The 21,529-nt window shown below is 38.9% G+C and overlaps 1 protein-coding gene across 1 annotated transcript; it reads right to left on the reverse strand.

The window, feature by feature from the left end:
• Positions 1-1,852: 1,852 nt before the first annotated feature.
• On the reverse strand, positions 1,853-12,684 carry LOC114480757 (uncharacterized). Its single transcript, XM_028475178.1, has 8 exons — positions 12,374-12,684; positions 10,358-10,467; positions 10,131-10,215; positions 9,857-10,052; positions 8,028-9,085; positions 6,162-6,964; positions 4,336-4,542; positions 1,853-2,892 (listed from the first exon to the last, which is right to left on the reverse strand). The coding sequence occupies exons 1-8, from the start codon at positions 12,523-12,525 to the stop codon at positions 2,648-2,650; spliced, it is 2,856 nt and encodes a 951-aa protein (XP_028330979.1). The 5' UTR covers positions 12,526-12,684; the 3' UTR covers positions 1,853-2,647.
• Between the last annotated feature and the right edge of the window lie 8,845 nt (positions 12,685-21,529).

Raw genomic sequence — 21,529 nt, forward strand, 5'->3', positions numbered from 1 at the left:
CACTGGGTTAGACAGTCAAAAAAAAGCAGGCGGTAGTAAACAAACACCAATAATCTTGATTTAATCGATCATATTTATAAAAGCGTTATACGTCACATAGGAAAAATGGTTGGGCTGTGTCTGTGGGTTAGTGGAGGCTACAATGTTGACTCGTTGTGGCTATTTTTCCAAATTGATCTCTAACAATTCAATGTTTTTGAATAAACAGTCATAATCAAATCTGTATTTTTTCCTCCTCCTCATCTCAGATTTTCCAGCAAAAATTCCACATCCCATTTTTTCAGAAAACACATCAAAATGTCATTGGCTTTAATAACGGATAATATTTACAGTATGTACAACAGAACACGAGACGGACTGTAATTACTACTGTATACTTTTTTTTTGATACATTCGCACATATATACACTGTAAAAAAAAAAAAAAAAAAAAAAAAAAAAAAATAGAAAATTAAAAACAAAACAATTCAAGTAGGCGTGCCTTGATACATACTAGTCTGACAACGATCATAGTATAAAGGTATGCAAATAAAAACACTTCACAGGTGCATCATGGTCCATGACCTAACAATACTTACATTCCTGGTAATAACTACCAAAGAAGTGAGGGGGGGGGGTCACAACTTCAGTCAGTATCAAACACAACAAAACCACAAATTTTCATACACACACACACACACGGACACACACACACAAACACATCCTACCCGAGGTTGTTTTTTTGTTTTTGTTTGTTTAAATATCAGAAACAGAAACGTTCATTTTTCCTTCCAAAGCTTTACACATTCATGTTTGGTCATCAGCCTTCATAAGCAATGCTAGACTTTTCAGTTTCACAGTAAAGTTAGAATAAAATCCCAGGTTTTTCCACACACACAGAGAGAGAGAGAAACAGGGAAAAGTTCAAACTTTAAACGTTAACTCACACATTCTCCCTTTATAATGATTATCGTATTCAACCGGGGGTTGTTAGAAGTGGACCAATCACGTGCTTAGATTAGGAAACAGTAGATGTGAGCCGAGTAAATCCAACATTTTCATCGTTTTGTTGAAAATTCTGAAAGTTTGTCACAACAGACATATTATATAAGCTGCCACTTTAGAATCAGCAGTAATGAGAAGTTCATTGTTTACAGTTACGTTCTTTTTTTGATTTTTGATTTTTTTTTTAAATTACATTGTATTTTGGATATGTAGTTTACCTTTTATTATTTATCGGTAAGTTTACAGTGTTACGAATTAAAGTTAATTATTGCAATTTAGTAATGTTTTGCTTCTTTGTCTTTAATCAATTTTTGGATGTTAAAACAATTTGTGTTTAAGTACAGTATATATTCTATGGAAGAGGATTAGGGCCACTAAAAAAATACCAAGGTCCAATACTTTTATTATTATTATCATCATTAATGTTCTGAGAAAAATAAGTCAAAATTCTAAAATTATAGTCAGAATTGTGACTTTTTCTCAAAACATTAAAAATAAAATAAAACATTGGATCTTGGTTTTGTTTCTTTTTTCTTAAAAAAAAATACTAATGTTCTGAAAAAAAAAAAATTCAGAGGAAAAAAGTCAATTGTGACTTTAATCTCATAATTCAGATTTTTTTCTCTCAGAACATTAATAATAATAACCATCGTCCAATATTTTTTTAAATAATTATTATTGTTCTGAGAAAAAAATGTAAGAATTCTGAGAATAAATTCAGAAAAAAGTCAGAATTCTGACTTTTTTCTCAGAATACGAACAATAAAAAAAAAGAATATCGGACATCATTTGTTTTATTGAAATTATTATTAATGTTCTGAAAAAAAAAAAAAACTGAATTATGAGATTAAAGTCAGAATTTTGACATTAATAATAATAATAATTTAAGGTCCAATATTTTTTCCAGTGGTTATAATCCTCATCCTTAATATTCTAATTCCATATATGAACTTTTTAAAACCCTTAATATCAGCATCGCCAATAAAAATCTACTTCTCAGCACTAAAATTAATCAGTAGAATTTTAATCCATTGGTGATAAATGTGAGATAATGTAGCAGCTGGGAATGCAAAACTCTAATAAAATTATTAATATTTGCCAAATATAAAATCTAGACTTTCATATACTACATGTCAGCAATTGCAGTTATATCTGTCTTTTCTTTGCGACACATCCAATTGTACAATGTGTGTTCATATCAAAGTGAATCCCAAAATGGTTTTAAATAGTGCTTCTTAAATGTTAAACTATTGAAATTACTTTTCTGTGACTTTTTTAAATTGTAGACAACTGCATCCTGTGGTTTTTCGTAGTGAGGGGGATCGTTGGAGTCCTTTAAAAATCCAAAACGTCTTGAACTGAAGTAAAGTGAAACATGCCTTTAGTGACCTTCATGTATTCTAGCTTCATCACGTCTCTTTCCTGTCCACTAACAAAGTAAAAAATATAGAAAATGGGATTTCTTTGTTTACTTTTTTTTCCCTTTTAAAGCGTTGAGTTTAATTTTATATTCACACGGAAAAGTCCACGTTGTCCAACTGCTTGATAATAGTCGATAAAGCACCTCACATCAGGTCACCAGAATGATGATGTCACTCAGTTTGCTGGTTATTTGTACACACCTGTATCCGACCTGTATTATTTTTTGTTGTTGTTGTAATTCCTTATCCTAGCGTGGCGGCGCTCTCCCTCCTCTCCTGCTTCTTCAGCAGCTGGATGCGGTTGTGGACGTAGAACTTGATGGCCCTCCAGTCTCGCTGGTTGCTCACCAGCAGGGGGCAGAGTTCCAGGCAGCGCTCACAGTCCGCCTTGGCGGGAACACGGAGCTCCATTAGGTTCCTGCTCAGGTGGGTCTCCACGGCGACGCGCTCCGCCTCCGACCAGGGCCGCTTCAGCACGCCGCGTTTGCCTTTTAAACACATTTAGGAGACGTTACACAGAGCCAGGGTTTGGATCAATTATAATTGTAATCGTGTAATTGATCATTAATTATAATTAAGGCGTAATTAGTGAGGATTCAGGAGGCATCCACCTTCTGTAATCTCTTTTTTATTCCATCAGAATTTTGGCACGTTTAAACTCCTTCAGCATTTGACCAATTTTCACAATTAAGAATTTCAGCATTTTAAGATTTAATAGCTTCAACTTTGAACTTCAACTGTTCTACACCATTAACCATTCAACTTTTTGAAAAAAATAAAATATATATAAATATATATATATCAGAATGCCTTTATTATCATTATACAATTGTACAACAAAATTATTTGGCACACAGATAAAAAAAAAAAAAAAACTACAGAAGAAAAATATAAAAAAGAAACTCTAAGGTAAGATGGGCTATGTATGGTAGAAGTTATTTACAGGTAGCAGCATAGTAAATTATGATTAGATATTGCACAAATATAAAGTAAGTATTTGCACGGTATCAAGTAAACTATAGCAGAAATATAGATATAGGCTAATGCTAGGCACATGCAAATGCAAGGCTAATGAAGCTGATGCTATTGCTAGCTAAATGTGATGTTAATGTTAGTTCATGCTAATTTCATGTTAGGGTAATGTTAGTGCTAGCTAATGCAAGGTTATGGCTAATGCTAGGTTAATGCTAATGTTAGATAATGCTAATTTAATGTTTGGTTACTGCTAATATCAGTTAATGCTAATGCTGATTTAATGCTAAGCTAATGCTAATTCTAATTAATGCTAATACTGATTTAATGCTAATGCAGTGTTAAATGATGCGGACCAGCACCTGCATCCTCACGCGCATTTTCTTCAGGAAATGCAAATATTCTAGTTGATTTTGTAATTGGCATAAAACTGGGGAATCATGTTACAATTATATGGCTTACACCAGAGATGTGCAACTTTTATCACAGCGGGGGCCACAAAAATGTGTTTGTTTGATCAACGGGCCACATTATCAATATTCATGTCAGCATTTAAGAGAAAGACCAATCTGAGCATTAATACAGGAAACAACAAAATGTTTTTAATAGTCATTGTGTGTGTTTTTCTGTCATTCTGTGTTTGTTTGTTGTTGTGAGTGTATTTCTGTAGTCCTATAAATGATGAGCAAACACGATACATCAAAATACATACTACATGAGGTCATTAGTGAAGCACTTTGGTCCCATGTGGGCTGTTTTTGAGTGCTATATAAATACAAGTTAGTACAATTGTAATTGAACTTTAGTAATTGAGAAAAATTTATTGTAATTGACTTTGAGGGGAAAAATAATAATTGTGATTTAATTGTAATTGGGAAAAAAAATGACGGTCACCATAATCATGATGAAATTGTAATTGAGAACGTAATTGTAACTCCAGCTGGAGTTGTGAGCGTTACCTGACTTGGGTGGAGTGCCTCTCCTGATGTGGACATTAGCAGTCTGGGAAGTGTTGGGCAGAGACGGAGCGTTGGCTTTCTTCTTCCTCGGGGGTCGACCACGTCCTTTCTTTTTCACCGGCACCTCCTTCTTTTCTTTGACTTCCTCTTTCTCTTCCTCGTGTTCAGATTCCTCAGAGAAGGAATCTGCCGAGTTTCCAGACATCACTGCAAAGGCAATGATGCAAAAGACAAAAAATTAAACTAATGAAGAATACATTGAACACAAATGTCGGCACTTCTTTCAAACAAGCTCAAGTTCATCAGGAATTCTTCAACGGACGTCATATAAAAAAGATCAAAAAGTAGCCGGTGCTTTTAATTTGAAGGAGTTCTTTGATGTCTAGTCTCACCCCAGCATTTATTTAACAATTCATAATGTATAGTTTTCTTTTTCTTTGAAGTTTTTTTATTTCTTTGTTTTAAATTTCTGGATTAAAGAATTTTGAAATCTTTTTTTTTTTTTTTACACAAAAATTCGGTAACACTTTCCTTGAAGTTTTATACACAAGGCTGACATTATGTCGTCATTATTATGCCATGACCTGTCATTAGCATGAATAATATGTCACGAAGGCTGTCATCAAGTGTTATAGATCCCCCCACACAACCAAAAAAAAAGCCAACATAGCTCCAAGGTGTCATAACTTAGCAAACAACACTTCATGACACCTTATTAATGCTAATGACAGATAATGACAGTGTAATGTCAGCCTTGTATCTAAAACTTCCAAGTAAAGTGTAGTAAGTAAAAATTCTGTTTCCCAGCTACTCAGGAGAAAGTCAGTGATATTATATTATGATACATATTTTATACAAAGTGTCTATAGTTCCGAACCCGAACCTCAGACAAATCTTAGACTTGAGGACATTTCTTTCCGCTGACGTGGGTTCGAATCCCACTTCTGACATATTTTTTTATGAAAACAAAAATCATTTTAGGGTATTTCCTGGGTTAGGGCTAAAATAAAACTGACAAAACTATAGCTAGAAGGACACGGGTCCGGCAGTGACGGAACTACCAGCATTCAGCTTACTGCGCATGCGCACGCATACACACAGGAAGTGCCGGAACTATTGTCAGGTTTGTCTGAGGTCCGGGTCCAGACCAATTGCATCAGCCTATTTTATATCCAACTGCACCACAAGTTGTCCTTGGTATGGGTCACAGCTTGTTCCCAAGAGCTAAACATGGTTCAATAAAATGTTAAAGTTTAATTTATTCAGACAACTGTCCCTCAGGAAATGTACTTTGATCTCCTGACATGTTTCTTTTGACTGATTACTGCCAGTCTTTGTCAGAGGCGTCTGTTGATCGCTTTGATGTTTCCCTTTGAAGTTTCCTTGACTTTTCGTTGCAAGATTCCAAATCAAAGTAGATTTCCTGAGGAATGGTTGTCTGAATAAATGAAACCATAAAGTATTATTATTCAAAAAGAAGACAAAAAAGAATCTTGCTGGAATTACTCGGTGGAAGTCAAGGAAACTTTAAAAAAAAAAAACATCAAAGCGATCAGCGGACGCCTCTGAAGAAGACTGGTAGCTGTCACTCAAACCATGTCAGGAGATCAAATCAAAGTGGATTTCCTGAGGAACAGTTGTGTGAATAAATTAAACCATATTATTAAAAAATAAAGACAAAAAGAATCTTGCTGGAATTAAAGATGGTTAAAGATGCTAAACCCGAATTTAAGTTAGATCCATAAATATCCGTGTTTCTTCATTAAAACCTCACATATTTATTTCTAATGTCCTTGTTAAAAGAAGAGAAAACCATCCATCCCTACCATCCAACTCGAGGCAGATGTGCTGTAGACTCATCCCCCTGAACAGCACACCCTCTTTCTCTCCGTAGAGAACAACGCGTCCCACTCGACCCATCAGTCCTGGGTCTCGCATGATACTGGAGCAGTTCTGGGTGACGTGGTACTCGTTCTCCAGGAAGTTCTCCAAGCGTTTGATGGCTCCGCCCTGGCCTTCCCCCCCCTCCTCTAGCAGGAGAAGTTGGGTGAGAATGGCCACCTGCCGCCTGGCCCGCGTCGCTGTGACCGTACCAGGGTTTTTAGCTCCGCTGGCTCTTGCAAGGTTTCTCAAAAGGTCCGTCCCTCGGAGGGGCGTGGCCGGCGAGTGGTAGGGCCGAGAGAAAACGTACGGACTGTCCGGGTCCACGCCCACATTAGGGCTGGTTTGAAGAAGCAGGTCTAGGCACGACTCGCAGTGGGGGGGCAGAATCAGAGGCTGGACACGACCACGCTTCCCCAACACTCCGGCCCGCGGGAGATTGCAGAGGACCTTGTGCTCGAAGGGCGACAGGAGAGCTTCCATACCAGTGGTGGGGCCATTGGTGGGGCTCCCTTGGGGCTCGGTGCGGTTGCCGTAGTCCTGGATAGTGAGCTTGGCCACCTCGCACTCCCTGTGGCGATTGTAGAGAATCAGCAGAGAGAGGCTGGTGTGGCAGAGGAGCCGCCAAGCCTCGGCCGACTGAGGAGTGCGGCTCAAAGACAGGAAGGAGGAGTGTTGCTGGCGCCGCAGGTAGAGAACCAAACAGGATAGGGACGAGAGCAGCGGAGACATTTGATGTTTGACTGTGCTGCAAGTGGACAAAGCAAGGAAATGGTTAGAATCTCAACAAATCAACCAACGAACAGACAAAAGTGGGCGATTTGGGTTAAGTTTCAAACATAAAAGTCCCATAAACATTTGGGTCATTTCACAAATGGTTCACGCACTTTGTTCTCAAAAAATTCAGAATGTTTTACCGATTTCTCCGTGATTATTCAACAGGCATCAGGGTTATGGTCGAATTGTAATTGTGTAAATGATAATTAAATACAATTATGACAAAAGTTGGATTGTGATTGGAAAAAATCAGTTTCTGTTGTAATCGTAATTGAAATGTAATTGCTTGAAGATAATTGACTTAGCATGAAAATTCTATAAAAACTGTCAATGACAATTTAACAAAATGCAAAACTGTGGAACCATTTTACAGTTCTATGGCTTATACATACATAGTTAATTATTAAAATGTGTTCAGATCAAATTTTCCCACTACCTGTCAGTTCTCTTCAGGATCATTTTACCATTTAAAAAATATATAAATCGAGGCGTATACTGACAGAAAAAAGGCTCAGACACCCACAACAAAAATATTAATACCAATATTTTCATGGATAAGGAAGTCTAAGAAAAGATGAGAAAAAGTGGATGATAAATAATATTTTTAATGTATTTTACAGCTGATTTAAGAAATGCTAACAAAAAGCTAACACAAGACGAGTTAGGTGACTTATTTCAGGCTCAGCATTTGTGGTTAATTGTAACTGAACTTCAGTAATAGAGAACGTATTTGTACTTACCTTTCTGGGGGAAAAGACGCAGATTGCAAACAATGTTTTGATATTTCATGTATTTTTGACAACTGCCATTTTACATTTGTTTTTCATGCAGGTGATGAGTTTAATTTTGTTTTGTTTTCTATCATGAAATATGACGTTATTTGTTCGGTTAGTTCAATAAATTTGAAAATGTGTTATTTTTCAGGATTATTTGGGGGGCAAGGGGTGCAGGTGGGGCTTGATAGTTCACCTTCGTTCAATGTGGGGAACACCCAAACAGGTTTGAGAACCTTTCTAGATCCAATCCAATCTTACCTTGCAATGTCTCCGTTCTGCTCCTCCACCACTGGGGCTTCTTCTCCAGCGCTCAGCTCCAAATCTTCATTCGGATCCACATCAGGCTCTGGTGTAGGAGGCGGGGCCAGTTCCTCCTGGTTTCTCAGGCTCTCCACCTCCACCTCCACCTTCGGTGGCTCTTCCTGCTTTTCCCTCTTCATCCTCCGACCGCGCTTTGGCGGTGTTGGCGGAGGCGGCGACGGACTCTTCACCCTTTGCGTCGCGGGCTGTGCTTGGACCTTTGTCCCCTTTTTGGAGGTGGTGGGCGGAGTTGAAGATGACGGAGGTGAAAGCGAGAGAGAAAAGGAGACGCTGCCTGTGCTAGAACGGGTAGCGGGAGGCTCCCTTTCTCTAGGAAAGAGGGAGGGGGGTGTGGCGTTGGATGCACAAGGTTGGGGGACGGCAAAGGAATGTGTGTGCGGGGTCGAGGGGGTGGCGGAGGATGAAGAGGGATGTGTGTGCACCGCGTTGCCGTTGGAGGCGTTTTGTGAGTTGAGGTGTGCTAGCTCCATGGCCGCCCTGACCTCAGGCTGGTTGGCGTGATGCTTCTCCAGGTGACGGGCCAGAGAGCGATAGTTACGGCCGCAGTAGGGGCAGTGCTGCCTCCGGCTCACCGTGGCCCCGCTGGAGCTGCCGATGTTTATGTTAATGTTATTGTTTATGTTGGTGGTCGGTGGCACCAGGGACGTCTGTGACTGGGATCGAGTCGGGGGAGCGGCAGGCGCCGGGCGGGAGAAGGAGGAGCAGGGACGCCCGGGGCCTCTGGAGGAGGTGGGACCGCTCTTCTTCTTAGAATTCACAGCGGAGGGCAACTTGCGCTTCTTCCTGCGCCGAAGCATCCGGCCCCTCATCTCCTCGATCTCCTCCTCTTCGTCATCATCGTCGTCGTCGTCATCTTCCTCCTCTTCGTCCTCCTCTCGGTCCGAGTCACTGGGTTCAGAGTGGGTGAGCGGGGAGGAGGAGGGGGATAGGGACCAGGAGGGAGTGAGGTAATCGGAAACAGAGAGAGATAGCGGATGGGGGCCACCCTCTTCCTCCTGGATTTCAAAATAAAATGTTGTGTAAGCTCAAAAGGAATTATTTTGCTATTAATATATGTTCTGATAATTCCAGAAAGTTCATTTTGTCTTCTTTTTTTTTAAATTATATGTTATGGTTTCATTTCTTCAGACAACTTTTGTCAGGAAATTTACTTTGATCTCCTGACATGTTTCAACTACATACTGTCAGTCTTCCTCAGAGGCATCTACTGATTGCTTTAATAATTCCGTATGAGTTATTTTGTGATTGTGTGGCCTACTTCAGAGTTCTCTCAGGCTGGCCACACCCCCTGTTGGCCTGTGGGACTCTCTTCTCCAGAGACCATCAGGCGACAGGGAATGAACCAGAGTTGGGGTCAATTACATTTTTTAATTGTAATTAATTACCAATTACACAATTACCCTGGAAAGAACTCATTAGGAAACATGGAAGCGATCAGTAGATGCCTCTGAGCAACAGTTGGCAGTCTAAACATGTCAGGAGATCAAAGTAAATTTCCTGAAAAAAGTTGTCTGAATAAATGAAAGCCGTTAGCATAATCTGCTAACTAGTGATGCACGATATCGGCTGATATTGCCTTTAAAATTAAATATCAGACATCGGCCATTCCACCGATATAATTAAAGGATAAAATAACAGGCTTTGCTTCATTAATAAACCCATAGACATCATTTATGTATCATAGTATTGGTTCACAAAGATAAACAAGGAGACTGAGTATTTCTCCTCATGTTTTCACGTGATGAATAACCTTAAAATGAGCTCACCATTGCGTTCTCGCCCCAGTCCGTCAGGCTGTAGTCCACCGTGATCTCTTCTCCTTTGGCGATGTCTCGGATCGCTATGACGACCAGCCGCACCTGGGTGCCGCAGTGAACTTCTCTGATTCTGCAGTTGGGCGGTGGATGGAAGAGCACGGGTCCTCTAACGCCGCCCGCCCCGTCCTCGCCCAACTCCGGCACACTGAAGAGAGAAAAAAGGGATAGAAAAGTTATGTAATAGGAAAAAAGTGAGAGTGAAAAAGTAGTGAGTTGTTCCTACCAGAGTTGTGTGGGATCAGGGAGGTAGTACGGACTGCCAGGTGGAGGGAGGCGGTCCTCTGCTCCCTCTGGGTACTGGCCATCACCTGAGACAAAAACAAACAGTTCAAATTCACCACTTTAAATGCTTTAGTTGAGCATGGCAGATGTGTTCAGTTCAGACACTAGACTGTGTAACAACACCACCAACAGATGGTAACTTGGCAGGTTGTATGAGGTTACGTGTACCGGGGCTGTAGCTGTGCTCCGACATGCTCTCCTCCTCCTCATCTTCTGTTACGTACGCTCGGTCGCACACCTTCACAGGCGTGCCCTTCCTCTTTCTCCCACACACGCGGCTGTGAAAACAAAACCAGGGCTTTGTTTCACATAATGACACATGCGGAACGAGGCAACGCTGAACACTTTCTAAATAGGATCAAACAAGAGGGCAGACAGAGAAAGCTAGGGAGGTTTCTCCCACTTGTTCCCACATGGATAATTATTCAACACATGCCAAGCCAATGTGCTCACACTCTACAAGCTCTGCCTTTAAAACCCAACAATATCCACATTAGCACATTTTAGGAGCCAGAGTAATACAGTAAATAAAGACTTTGTGTGTGTTCTGTGTCCTGTGTACTGCGAAGGCGGATAAGAATATCCGGGATATCTCACCATTAGCGTGCTTCACCTAAGCAAATATTCTCTGTCACAGAGCAGCTGTACTATGATGCTGCAACTTATGTCACAATTGAGAAATAATTCCTACAAAATATGAAGAATTAAAATCCACAATTCAGACCACACCAAGTCAGGTGTTCAGCCTAAGTTACCATGGTGATTTACCCTGCTAAGAAGTTAACCAGCTTTGTAGTACAGCACACATGGAATAAATCTTGGAAATTAGCGCGATAAGAGGAAATCTAGCTTCGTAGTAAAGACCCTTGGAGTCATTGTGTATTTGTGTTTTGTTGTTGTTGTTGTTTTCTATGTTATTTCTCATTTTGTGTGTTTGTTGTTGGGTTTTTAGAGTAATTCTGTATTTGTGTTGCTGTTTTTGCTGTCAAATGTCAAATGAGAAAACCCCACTATTAATATTTTTTGTTTGTGAGCTTCAAGCAATATGTAAAAAAAAAAAAACAAACCCAAAACTAGACTTCATACAATCATGTGATCATGTGGGAAAGCAAACAAAAGACTGATAACTACAACAATGCGCCACTTATTTAAGAGCTCCTTAAATCAGTGGCTGATAATTCACTTTACAGCTAAAAAATGTGGTTTTTATTCTTTCCTGTATTTCTAAAAAAAAATGTATTTGTTCGTTTAATCCCAAAGTATACGTCCAAATTGCAGTAGCTTTATTTTGAAATGCTGTCTGATGGAAACGAGTTCAGCGTTGTACGTGTTCAGTACATTTCAATGTACACAAACTACAATAAAACTCCAAAATAAGACTAATCAATCAATAATGTAGACGCCAGTATCTCTTGTGTTATTATTATTATTCTCTGTTTGAATTTAATTTGTTAGTCGTTGTTGTTTTGTTTTATATTTTCAGTGACATTTAAATATCAACTGCTACTTCCTGTTTAGGAGTCAATCATTCTGTGTGGTAAATCCATATAAAATAAATATTTAAAGAGGCTTTAATGGGGTTTTTTGGCCATACACACATTACTTTTAGACTTCCACAACAATAGACTTACTTGAATATACTTTTATACACGTTTATTCAACAGAATAAGAATAACATCTAGCTTACATATGTTTTAAATGTGTTATTTGCTAGTGAGCTACATCTTCTCTCAGACAGGAAGTTGTACCCATCACTACACCCAAGTTGAATTGTCGGTTAAATTTACGACTTCCTTGTGGATATGATAACGGTTGTTGATATTGTAAAGTGTGTGGGGGGGAAACATTAAGTATAAATAGCTCACAACCGCTCTAGTTATTCCTGCTCCTGCTAGCGTTGATGCTAAACCGCGGCTACTAGCCTGTTAGCATCCAGCAGCTAACACTCGTCCTGATCCAAACAGCCAAAGCTAACAGCTGCTGGTTGAACATAATGTTAGTGGGTTCCGGTAAGGACACGGATATCATCTGCGGGTCTGAATTATTAATACCGACAACAGTGCATTAAACGGGGCTCTCATGCACGCGTACAGAGGCTGTAACCAAACAGACGTGCACATACACACACAGCGGTTAAAGCTACTGCTAATCACACGGAAAACCCGCCGCTCTCCGTTCACTCACCCCCGGGACGGTGGAGGCTTGCCCCCATCCCCGTCGCTGTCGAGGGTCGGTGGCTCCCGGTAGTCAAAAGGCGAGCGAACATTCTCCGCCATTAGGGCTTCTTCCCTACCGCTGGCGCTCCGGTGTGTGCACAACGCGCATGTGCGCAGCATCCTTTGGGGTCCTTCTCGGTAAAATGGGGAGCAGACCACCACCGACCTTCATTGATCGCCCATCCATCAGCAAACCTCCTCACAGTCCACTAACAGGGATCCATGTGTGCCGTTTTATGTCTCCATAGCACATCAACAATGTCCTCTATAGTAACAATAAAGGCTCCGTCTTCATGTCTTTGTTGTTGCAAGTCACCTTAATTATGAGGTCAGGCACTGATGTTGGACAAGATGGCCCGACCTTAACTATATATCTTCTTCTTCTTTACTATGTATTTATTTATACCTTCACTAATTCATCCAAAATCTGAAAAAAAAAAAAAAGTTCTATCTATAAGGGGGAACAAAGGGGAGAGATTTTTGGGACCCATGATCCATAAATTCCCTTACCAAAAAGTAATTTATTCAAGTGTAATACAAATATACTTATCTTATACTAAAACTGAGGCAGTATACTTGAAATGTACTTTATATATACTTAAGAAAAGTATAGTGAAGTACACTTAGCTTATACTGAAAAGTATAAAGAATAGTCTAAGGCTAAGTACATAATACTTAGACTTACACTTGCACTTTAATACTAAAGCTTATACTTGAACATTAGTATATTTTTTTTTACTTCTTTCTGCCACAAACTACTAATATTTAGTATATATTGATCCAAGTACAGAATAAGGTCATCAGTGACTTGTGCTTACATTTAATTTAGCAGAATAAAACCCTTTTATAAACTTACATGTTCAAGATAATTTAGCGCTGGAGTTTAAAAGTCTACAATAGTTTGTATATATATATATATATATATATATATACTTGCTATACTTATACTCAAGCATACTTCATAAAATTATATACTACTTTTTGCTAAGGGGTCAGCAAAATGATGGTCTATTGATAACCACATTTATTTATTCATGACCCACTGTTATCCAGGAAGTTTATTATTTGGGCCATACTATATAGTCATCTTAAAGATGTAAATCATTGTTTTAATCAGAAATAAAATTGTGTAAAAGTGACCAAAAATGATGGTGAAATGGGATTTTAAAAACCACAGAAATTGGTTAAAAGCTGAAAATTTCAGTGGCCAAAAATAGACAAAGTGGTAAAAAAAAAAAAGGGTTTAAATTGTCAATATTGGCTCAAAAGTGGCAGAAATGGGTTAATGTCAATTAAAAAGTAGAAACAATTAGTTTAAACTGGCAAATATTGGGCAGGACAAATCACATGAAATATGAAAGAGGTTTAAAGTGACAATAATGGGTCAACATATGTGACAGGTGGGAAAAGTGGTGGAAAGGGTTTCAGTTGAAAGTGGAAAAATTGTGCAGAAAAGGCGTTGAAATCAGATGGAGAAGTGGTAGGAATGGGAATAACGTAGCAAAAAAATGCATGCAAAAGGAGCAAATAAAATACGGCAAGTTTGGTGTAGTTGCAGAAAAAGGATAAAAAAAACAATAAGCAAAAATGGGCTCAAATTGTTAAAAAGAAAACTTTTTAGTTTCTTGAGTTCAGCGTAGTAATTCCAGCATTTTCCATCTTTTTGATATGTCAAGGTTTCATTTATTCAGACACCTGTTCCTCAGAAAAACCACTTTGTTCTCTCCTGACATGTTTCTGCTGTCAACTGCCAGTCTTCGCTTTGATGTTTCTTTTGAACTTCAAAAGAAACATCAAAGCAATCAGCAGACGGCTCTGACTAAGACTGGCAGTTGACAGTCGAAACATGGTCAGGAGATCAAAGTAAACTTCCTGAAAAAAAAAAAAGCTGTCTGAATAAATGAAACCATAACATATTAGTCAAATAGAAAACAACATGAACTTCCTGGAATTAATGATGCCAATAAATAAATTAAACTTGGTGAGCTCAGAGCAAGAAAAACACACAAAGGTTAAGATTTATTTTTAATATCTTTAGTGTGTCTCTACTCATCCAACACTTACAGGAATAAACAACATATTCAGAAGTTGATCACAGCTCAGTCACTCCACCAGTGCACACCATCCTATGTTATGAGTACACAACAGGATTATGTTATATCATTGGCTACAAACAGTACATATCAGTCTATAATCCTGCGATTCTCAAAACTACCAACTGGCTTCCAAAATACGTAAATGCGAGGGGGGAAAAAAGCGTGAGAACCGCTGACGGAAAAGGATCTGATGCAACGTTGTGAACAGTTCAGCAGCACATTCAAGTATAACATCAGGACAGAGCAGCAGAACCTAACTTTGATTCATCACTAAACCATACACAAGACTACTGGCACACAGTCCACACACAACAACAACAACCACAACCTGAAATGTTACTAAAACATGGAGGTTAGACGCGTTTATTAGCGTGTTCATTAAAAAGCTAGGAGTCCTGGTTAAAAAGGTCAATGTTACACAATCGGCCGCGCTTCACAGTTTGTCAGTCGTATATATATATATATATATTTTTTTTTTGGCTAAACTAGCAGTTAATAGACTTTGGAGTGTCATCTCAACATAAATATAATAAATTACATACATTTCTTTATAGAGGCGTCACTGCACAAAAACAAACCTATTTAAAAACCACTAATCTGCACTCATACTTTTGTTAGTGGAGAAAAGCAACCAGTGCCAAACTGGAGGTCATTCTCACACTCGCTGTGGAAATACCAACGTCTGGGGAAAAGCTGCCCCGCTCGGCTGTAGGCACAGGAGCTTAGATGTGATTTTAGTTTAAGCTGCATTCTTTCACAGATTTGTGTATGTTGCGCCTCACTTTATTTGTATATTCAATACAGGAATATGAAAATGAGGGGCAAGCTGCTAGCGGTTAGTGTCGCACGCCATCAGTTCATTCAGAATGGAATGAAATGAAAGAAGTTAGGGTCAGATCTTCTCTTTTCCTCCTCCTCGCTCCTGGTGTAAAACGTGGAGAGTGTGCTTGGCGTGGTCGGCCCAGTGGATTAACTCCAGCAGGACTCGGTGGGTCCACAGTTTGAGGGCGAACACTTCCCCGAAGCCATCGACTTCCTGCACAAGGCGAGAGGCCAGAGAACATGATGAGCTGCTCACGCTACACAGAACAAGTATCAACATTACACTTGGTTACAGAACATCTGCTATTAGCCAATAGGGGTGTGTCATACATCCTGTGGTTGGTATTCAAACTGAGCAGAGAGAAAGTAAAGGAACTAGCAAAGCCTTATATGCTAATAAGGGGGCGGGGTAAAGCGAAGTAAGCCTTGCTATTGGCTTTAAAAAATATTACAACCAATCAGGGTTCTGGGTTTAGTTATAATCCCTCCTACTAGTGAATCTTTTGCCTTTACTAGCTTTACTAGTAGACAACAAACAGTCTACTAGTACTACTAACACAAATAAACAGAAATGATCTAAAATCGGTCAGGGGTTCTCAACCTTGGGGTCGTGAGACACTGGGAGTAGGTCGTCAGATGCCTTCAAGAAACTAAGACTATTTTTGGTAACAATTTGAGCCCATTTTTGTTTACTTTTACCATTTTTCCACAACTACACCAAACCTGCCATATTTTAACCTATTTTCATCACTTTTTCTTGCCATATTTTTGCTCCTTTTAATGTATTTGTGCTACATTACCCCCATTTCTGCCACTTCTCCATCAAATTTCAATCCTTTTTTGCACATTTTTTTCCCACTTTCAACACATTTTTCAGCACTTATAAACTCTGTCACCATATTTCATGCTTATTCTGCCAATTTAACCACATTCACAATTTGTGATGCCCATTATTTGCCAGTTTAATCTAACTGTTCCAATATTAACACTTCAAACCCTTTTTACCACTTTTTCTGTCCACTTTTGGCCACTCGAATTTGCAACTTTTAACTAGTTTCTTTTTTAAAAACCCATTTCACCACCTTTTCCACCATTTTTTTGGTCACTTTGAACCCATTTTATTTCTGATTAAAACAAGGTTTTACGTCTATATGCTATGGCACAAATAACAAAAAGGGGCTAAAAAGGTTGAAAACCACTGTAGTAGGTGATAGTTTTGCGTTACGAGTAGACTTAAAATATGTTACTATTAAAAAATAAAAGCTTTATTGTACTGCCCTTGATTTCAATGAGATAAACCTGGTTAAATAAAGGTTATAATAATAGAGCCTGACCAATTCATCGGTGCGGCCAATTTTAGCCATCACTGATTAATCGACATCAGTCAATAGCGCGGCCGATTCATCAGTCAGGCTCTAGTATGTAACTGATGATGTATTAACTTTTTTAAGTTTCAGCATTATAAGATGCTACTTTTAAACCAGCAGTAATGATTACAAAATGACAACACTAGGAGAAGTCACTAGTAGTTCATTGTTTACATTTACATTTTTGCCTTTTTAGATTTATCCATGTTCACTGTTTGAGATTAGAGTAACTTTATTTTTTGACATTGTATTCCAGGAATATATTTTGCACAAGTTTCACATGAGCCTTTTCTTATTCGTCAGTGGTTTTACAGTCCTCATGTTGATAGTGTTACTAATTAAAGTTCCTTAATTTTAATTTATCAGTGTTTTGCGTCATTTGCCTTAAATAGTATTTTTGATGTTTACGTACAGTATCTATCCTGTGTGGATCAATGTTTTTATTAGATACCATGGGATTACGGGTGTAAATTAGTGTTTCGCCAAATCCGGTGTATTTACAACTTCAGCTGTACTATTAATACACACTGTCCCACTCAAATAAACAAATAAATAATATACCGGTTATTAGTATATACATCAGATATTGCCTTTTTAAAACGTCCAATATCGTAATCGGCTCACAAAATTCCACGTCGGTCAGGCTGTAAATAATAACAATAATAAAAATAACAAAATGACTTGGAAAAGCTTCTTCTGCAGCTTACTGGCCAACATTAGTATGTATTTGGCAATAATCATTAAGTAATTGGCCTGTCTGAGCCATTTAAATACTGTATATTGATTCGTGTGCCTTTTAAGCTTTAATAAATTATGCAGACAGTCAATTGCAAATGATTGTTTTCATGGATTAAAAAAGTCCCAATCTTTTTTTGTCCCGTTTACCCCCTTCGCATTTTTTGTCAAATCATGTGTACCCCCTCTTCATATCACACGTACCCTCTCCGTAATTCCATAAACTTTTCCATTTGTGGAACAGCGTGTTTTCCTAAACCCCTAAATGTGTCTGGAACATTGGTTCCCTATAAGGCTTAATCAACAAATTAAAAACAGTGAGTAGAATTTAGTTAAACTACAACTTTTGTGACTACTTCAATAGTAAGTAAATATGGTCTCCTTTGTAAAATGTAGCTCATGTCAGAAGTGTGATGAAAATGGCGTCTACAACATAAAATATTTCAATAAATTACAAGAAAAAACAGTATTTTATTGAGCAATAGTACTGTTAGTTTGTGGTAAAAATAGCCTAAAAATGAACCAGGAACATTTATTAATTATTTTTAAATTAATTGTTAAATGAATGTGCTCCTGAACCCCTAGAGCAGAGGGACCACGACAATGTGTTTGTTTGATCGGAGGGCCACATGATCAACATTCATGTCAGCATCGATCTATCTATCAATAAAGCAAGGAACCTCTGTCTGTGTGTCTGTCTGTGTGTCTGTCTCAAATATATCCACGAATCAGGCTCAGATTGACCTGAGACTTTCAACATGGCTGCTGCTTGGTTCAAGGGTGTGCAACGTCGGATTTGTCTGGACTGCAATTATACCGTTCATCAATTATTTCATAAAATTGTCCTAAAGGCAGCTTTGCAGAACAACTCAATGTAGACAGGTAGTCATGGTAACACAGTTCATTTAGTTGACGACTCTCTCTCTCTCTCTCTCTCTCTCTCTCTCTCTCTCTCTCTCTCTCTCTCTGCTAAATATAAAACATCTCACTTTTCTATAGCAATACATACTTTCTACAGGCACTGCACTAGTTTAGTATAATGAGCGATCCGAGTAATAATACAGGAAAGAACAGAGATATTTTATAGTCATTTTGTGTTTTTCTCTCATTCTGTGTATGTTTGTTGTTGTCTTACTCGTTGTGATGCATTTAGTGCATTTCTGTAGTCCTTTTGTGTATTTTTCCTGTAAAATATATGTTTTTTGGAGTCATATTGTGCATTTGTGCTCTCATTTTGCATTTTTTGGAGTAATATTTGTGTATTTCTGTTGTTGTTTTCCTTGTTTGTTAGTACTGTGGGTTTGCAGAGTCATTTTTTTGTTTTTTTTTAGCCTTTTGGAGAACTTTTGTGGTCATTTTCTGTAATGTATATATTTCTGAGTAATTCTGTGTATTACCGTTGTCGTTTTTGTTCATTTTTGTGGTATTTTCTTTGTTTTTCACTTGTCTTTTCCTGTAATGTTTTAATTCTTTGTGTTTTTTAATGTATTCTTGCTCTTGTTTTGTGTACTTTTCTGTCATTTACATTTACTTTGAGGGCCGCATAAAATTAGACCGAGGGCCAAATCTGGCCCCTGGTTGCCAGTTGCCTATGTCTGCACTAGACAAAACAACTGATTAGCCACTGTTTCATTCATTTTTTTTTACTAATGATAAATAATGCATTGTCTGCTGCTTTTAGCAACTTGATGCACTCTCGTCTAGCGCTTTTGGAGCCTTTAGTGAATATCAAGTTATTCCACACAAACACAAACTAAGTGGAGATAATTCACCTCGTTACACTGGTGATCTGGAGTGACCTCCAGGGTTGAGTCTTCAGTCTCCAGCAGAGATTTGGTGATGTAGAGAAGGTCCTGGAGGCGACTTCTCACATTGGTTCTCACTGTGGCGTAGTCGCCCTCCAGCTCACCCCACTCCTCCTCCTCTTTGAGGATGAGACAGTGAAGCAGCCCCAGGCACTGACGCAAGGCGGCGTGCAGCATCTGCACCTGCTGCTCCGTGCTGGGCTCCTCTGGGTCCTGGGACAGGGACACGATGCGCCCGCCGTTTGGGGTGTGGTCCTTCAGCATGGGCTCCTTCTCTTTCTGGAAAAAGGATGGATGAATGCAAGAAAACATCATCGATATTTATATTTTATTTATGTCTTTGGCCTTGGTATGACAGCGAGATTGATTATATTGATCAACTGAAAGGTTTTCTAAAAGGGATGATGAGGCCCACACAAGCATGACAGCGATACACTTATTCCATTAGGCTCCCCAGGAGAGATGGAGAGCAAGGTTATATTTGATTACACACCCTGACTCACTGAATCTGAGTAAATCTACTTGTAGCAGATGATAAAATATAGAAAGTAAAAGTCAAGCACATGATTTATTTAGTGCGACAAACACGCTGGGAGAGTGAAATGTGTGAGTTTTAACCCATAATAATGACTCACATAAATGTGGAGCAGCTGCGTACATTCGTAGTACAGTAGTCCGGCCAGATCCACCGCATCCTGGGTCTGAGTCTGGCCCGGGTCCTCGTCCCGCTCGGTGGAGCTCCGCTGCTGTTCCTCCTCAGCCATTTGCCCTCAGCCCTGGTTAAATATGAGGCTTAAGCTGATAGCGGCACCGAAAACAACACACGTCCCAGTCCTGTAGACGAACAGCACCGGAACAAGCCGGGACTTTTCCCCCTCCACGCCTGGAATGTTCGCGGACAGTTTGGTTGGTTCGGGTGGAAGCTGGAGGTCCAGAGAGTGGCGTTAACGGACCGTGTAGGTGTCGGTGCTCGTGCTGGCACGGGGAGCAACAACTGAGGGATTTAATTGGTTCCGCTAGCTTCAGGGGCGGGATTAAACGGGGCACACGAGGGCTTCCTGTGGGACCCCGCGTTAACATGATGTGTTTAGGGTCACCGCTCTAGAGTCGGATAATATAAACCCAATACAACATGTGTCAAATCCGACCCTTTATAGCAGTGGTTCTCAAATTTATCACACTCCCAATTAGTAACCCAGACACAGGCAACTGGCGGCCCGGGGGCCACATGCGGCCCTCGGCCCCCAAAGTAAACATACAAAATGACAGAAAAATACACAAACCAAAAGCAAGAATATGTTAAAAAAAATAAATAAATAAATAAAAAAAATTCATTGAATTACAACATTGCAGCAAAAGGCAGTAAAAAAAAAAAGAAGAAGAGAAAAACACACAGAAAATACTCCAAAAATGAATAAAATGACAACAGTAATAAGCACAAAATTACTCAGAAAAACTGAAATTATAGAAAATGACAACAAAAGTACACAAAAAGATGAAAAATGACCCCGCAAATCTACAGTACTAACAAACAAGCAAAACTACAACAGAAATACACAAATTACTACAAAATGAGCAAAATGACAACATAATTACATGCACAATATGGCTCCAAAAAACATAGTTTACAGGAAAAATACACAAAAGGACCACAGAAATGCCTCACAAAATGCCTCAGAGTGAGCAAAATAAATACACAGAATGACAGAAAAACACAAAATTGCTAAAAAAAAAAACCCAACCAAAAACGATTTTTTTCTTTCCTGCGTTCCTCAGATTGGTCATTATTCTAAATGCTGACATGAATGTTGAACAGGTGGCCCTCCGATCAAACAAACACAATTCTGTGGCCTCGCTGTGATAAAAGTGGCCTACCTCTGCCGGACACCTTCAGACATTTAACCTGAATCCATGTACCCCTCCTCCTGCACTCTAATTACAATAATGTAATGTCATATACAATGTAGCCCTACAGTGAAATATGTCCCTGAATTTTACCGATCCTCTTGAGGAATAGCATATTAATTAAAAAAAAGAATAATAATAATAATCTGTAAGCACACAAGCAAACATCTAATTTAGAATGATCACTCAGTTTATTTAAATTTCCTTGATTTTGAGACCAAATTCTACTTAATAAGTTAATTTGGCAAAATGTTGTGCAATATTTAGAGGAAAATGGCAGGATTTTGGATTTTTTTTTTTTAATTCTTTCAACAATTTGCATTTAGAAATGAGTGCCATCGTGTCATAATTTCATAGCTTTAATTTGGACCTGTTACATAAATACGTTAACACA

The sequence above is a fragment of the Gouania willdenowi genome, chromosome 18 (genome assembly GCF_900634775.1).
Source record: "Gouania willdenowi chromosome 18, fGouWil2.1, whole genome shotgun sequence".
Classification (NCBI taxonomy): Eukaryota; Metazoa; Chordata; class Actinopteri; order Blenniiformes; family Gobiesocidae; genus Gouania; species Gouania willdenowi.

What these genes read in the sequence shown, in the direction of transcription:
- LOC114480757 (XM_028475178.1), bottom strand. Translation starts at nt 12,525, where the DNA reads ATGCTGCGCACATGCGCGTTGTGCACACACCGGAGCGCCAGCGGTAGG. An exon ending in AAGCCTCCACCGTCCCGGGG is followed by an intron (nt 10,468 to 12,373) that starts GTGAGTGAACGG and finishes TTGTTTTCACAG; the next exon opens with CCGCGTGTGTGGGAGAAAGA. An exon ending in CAGAACGGAGACATTGCAAG is followed by an intron (nt 6,965 to 8,027) that starts GTAAGATTGGAT and finishes GTCCACTTGCAG; the next exon opens with CACAGTCAAACATCAAATGT.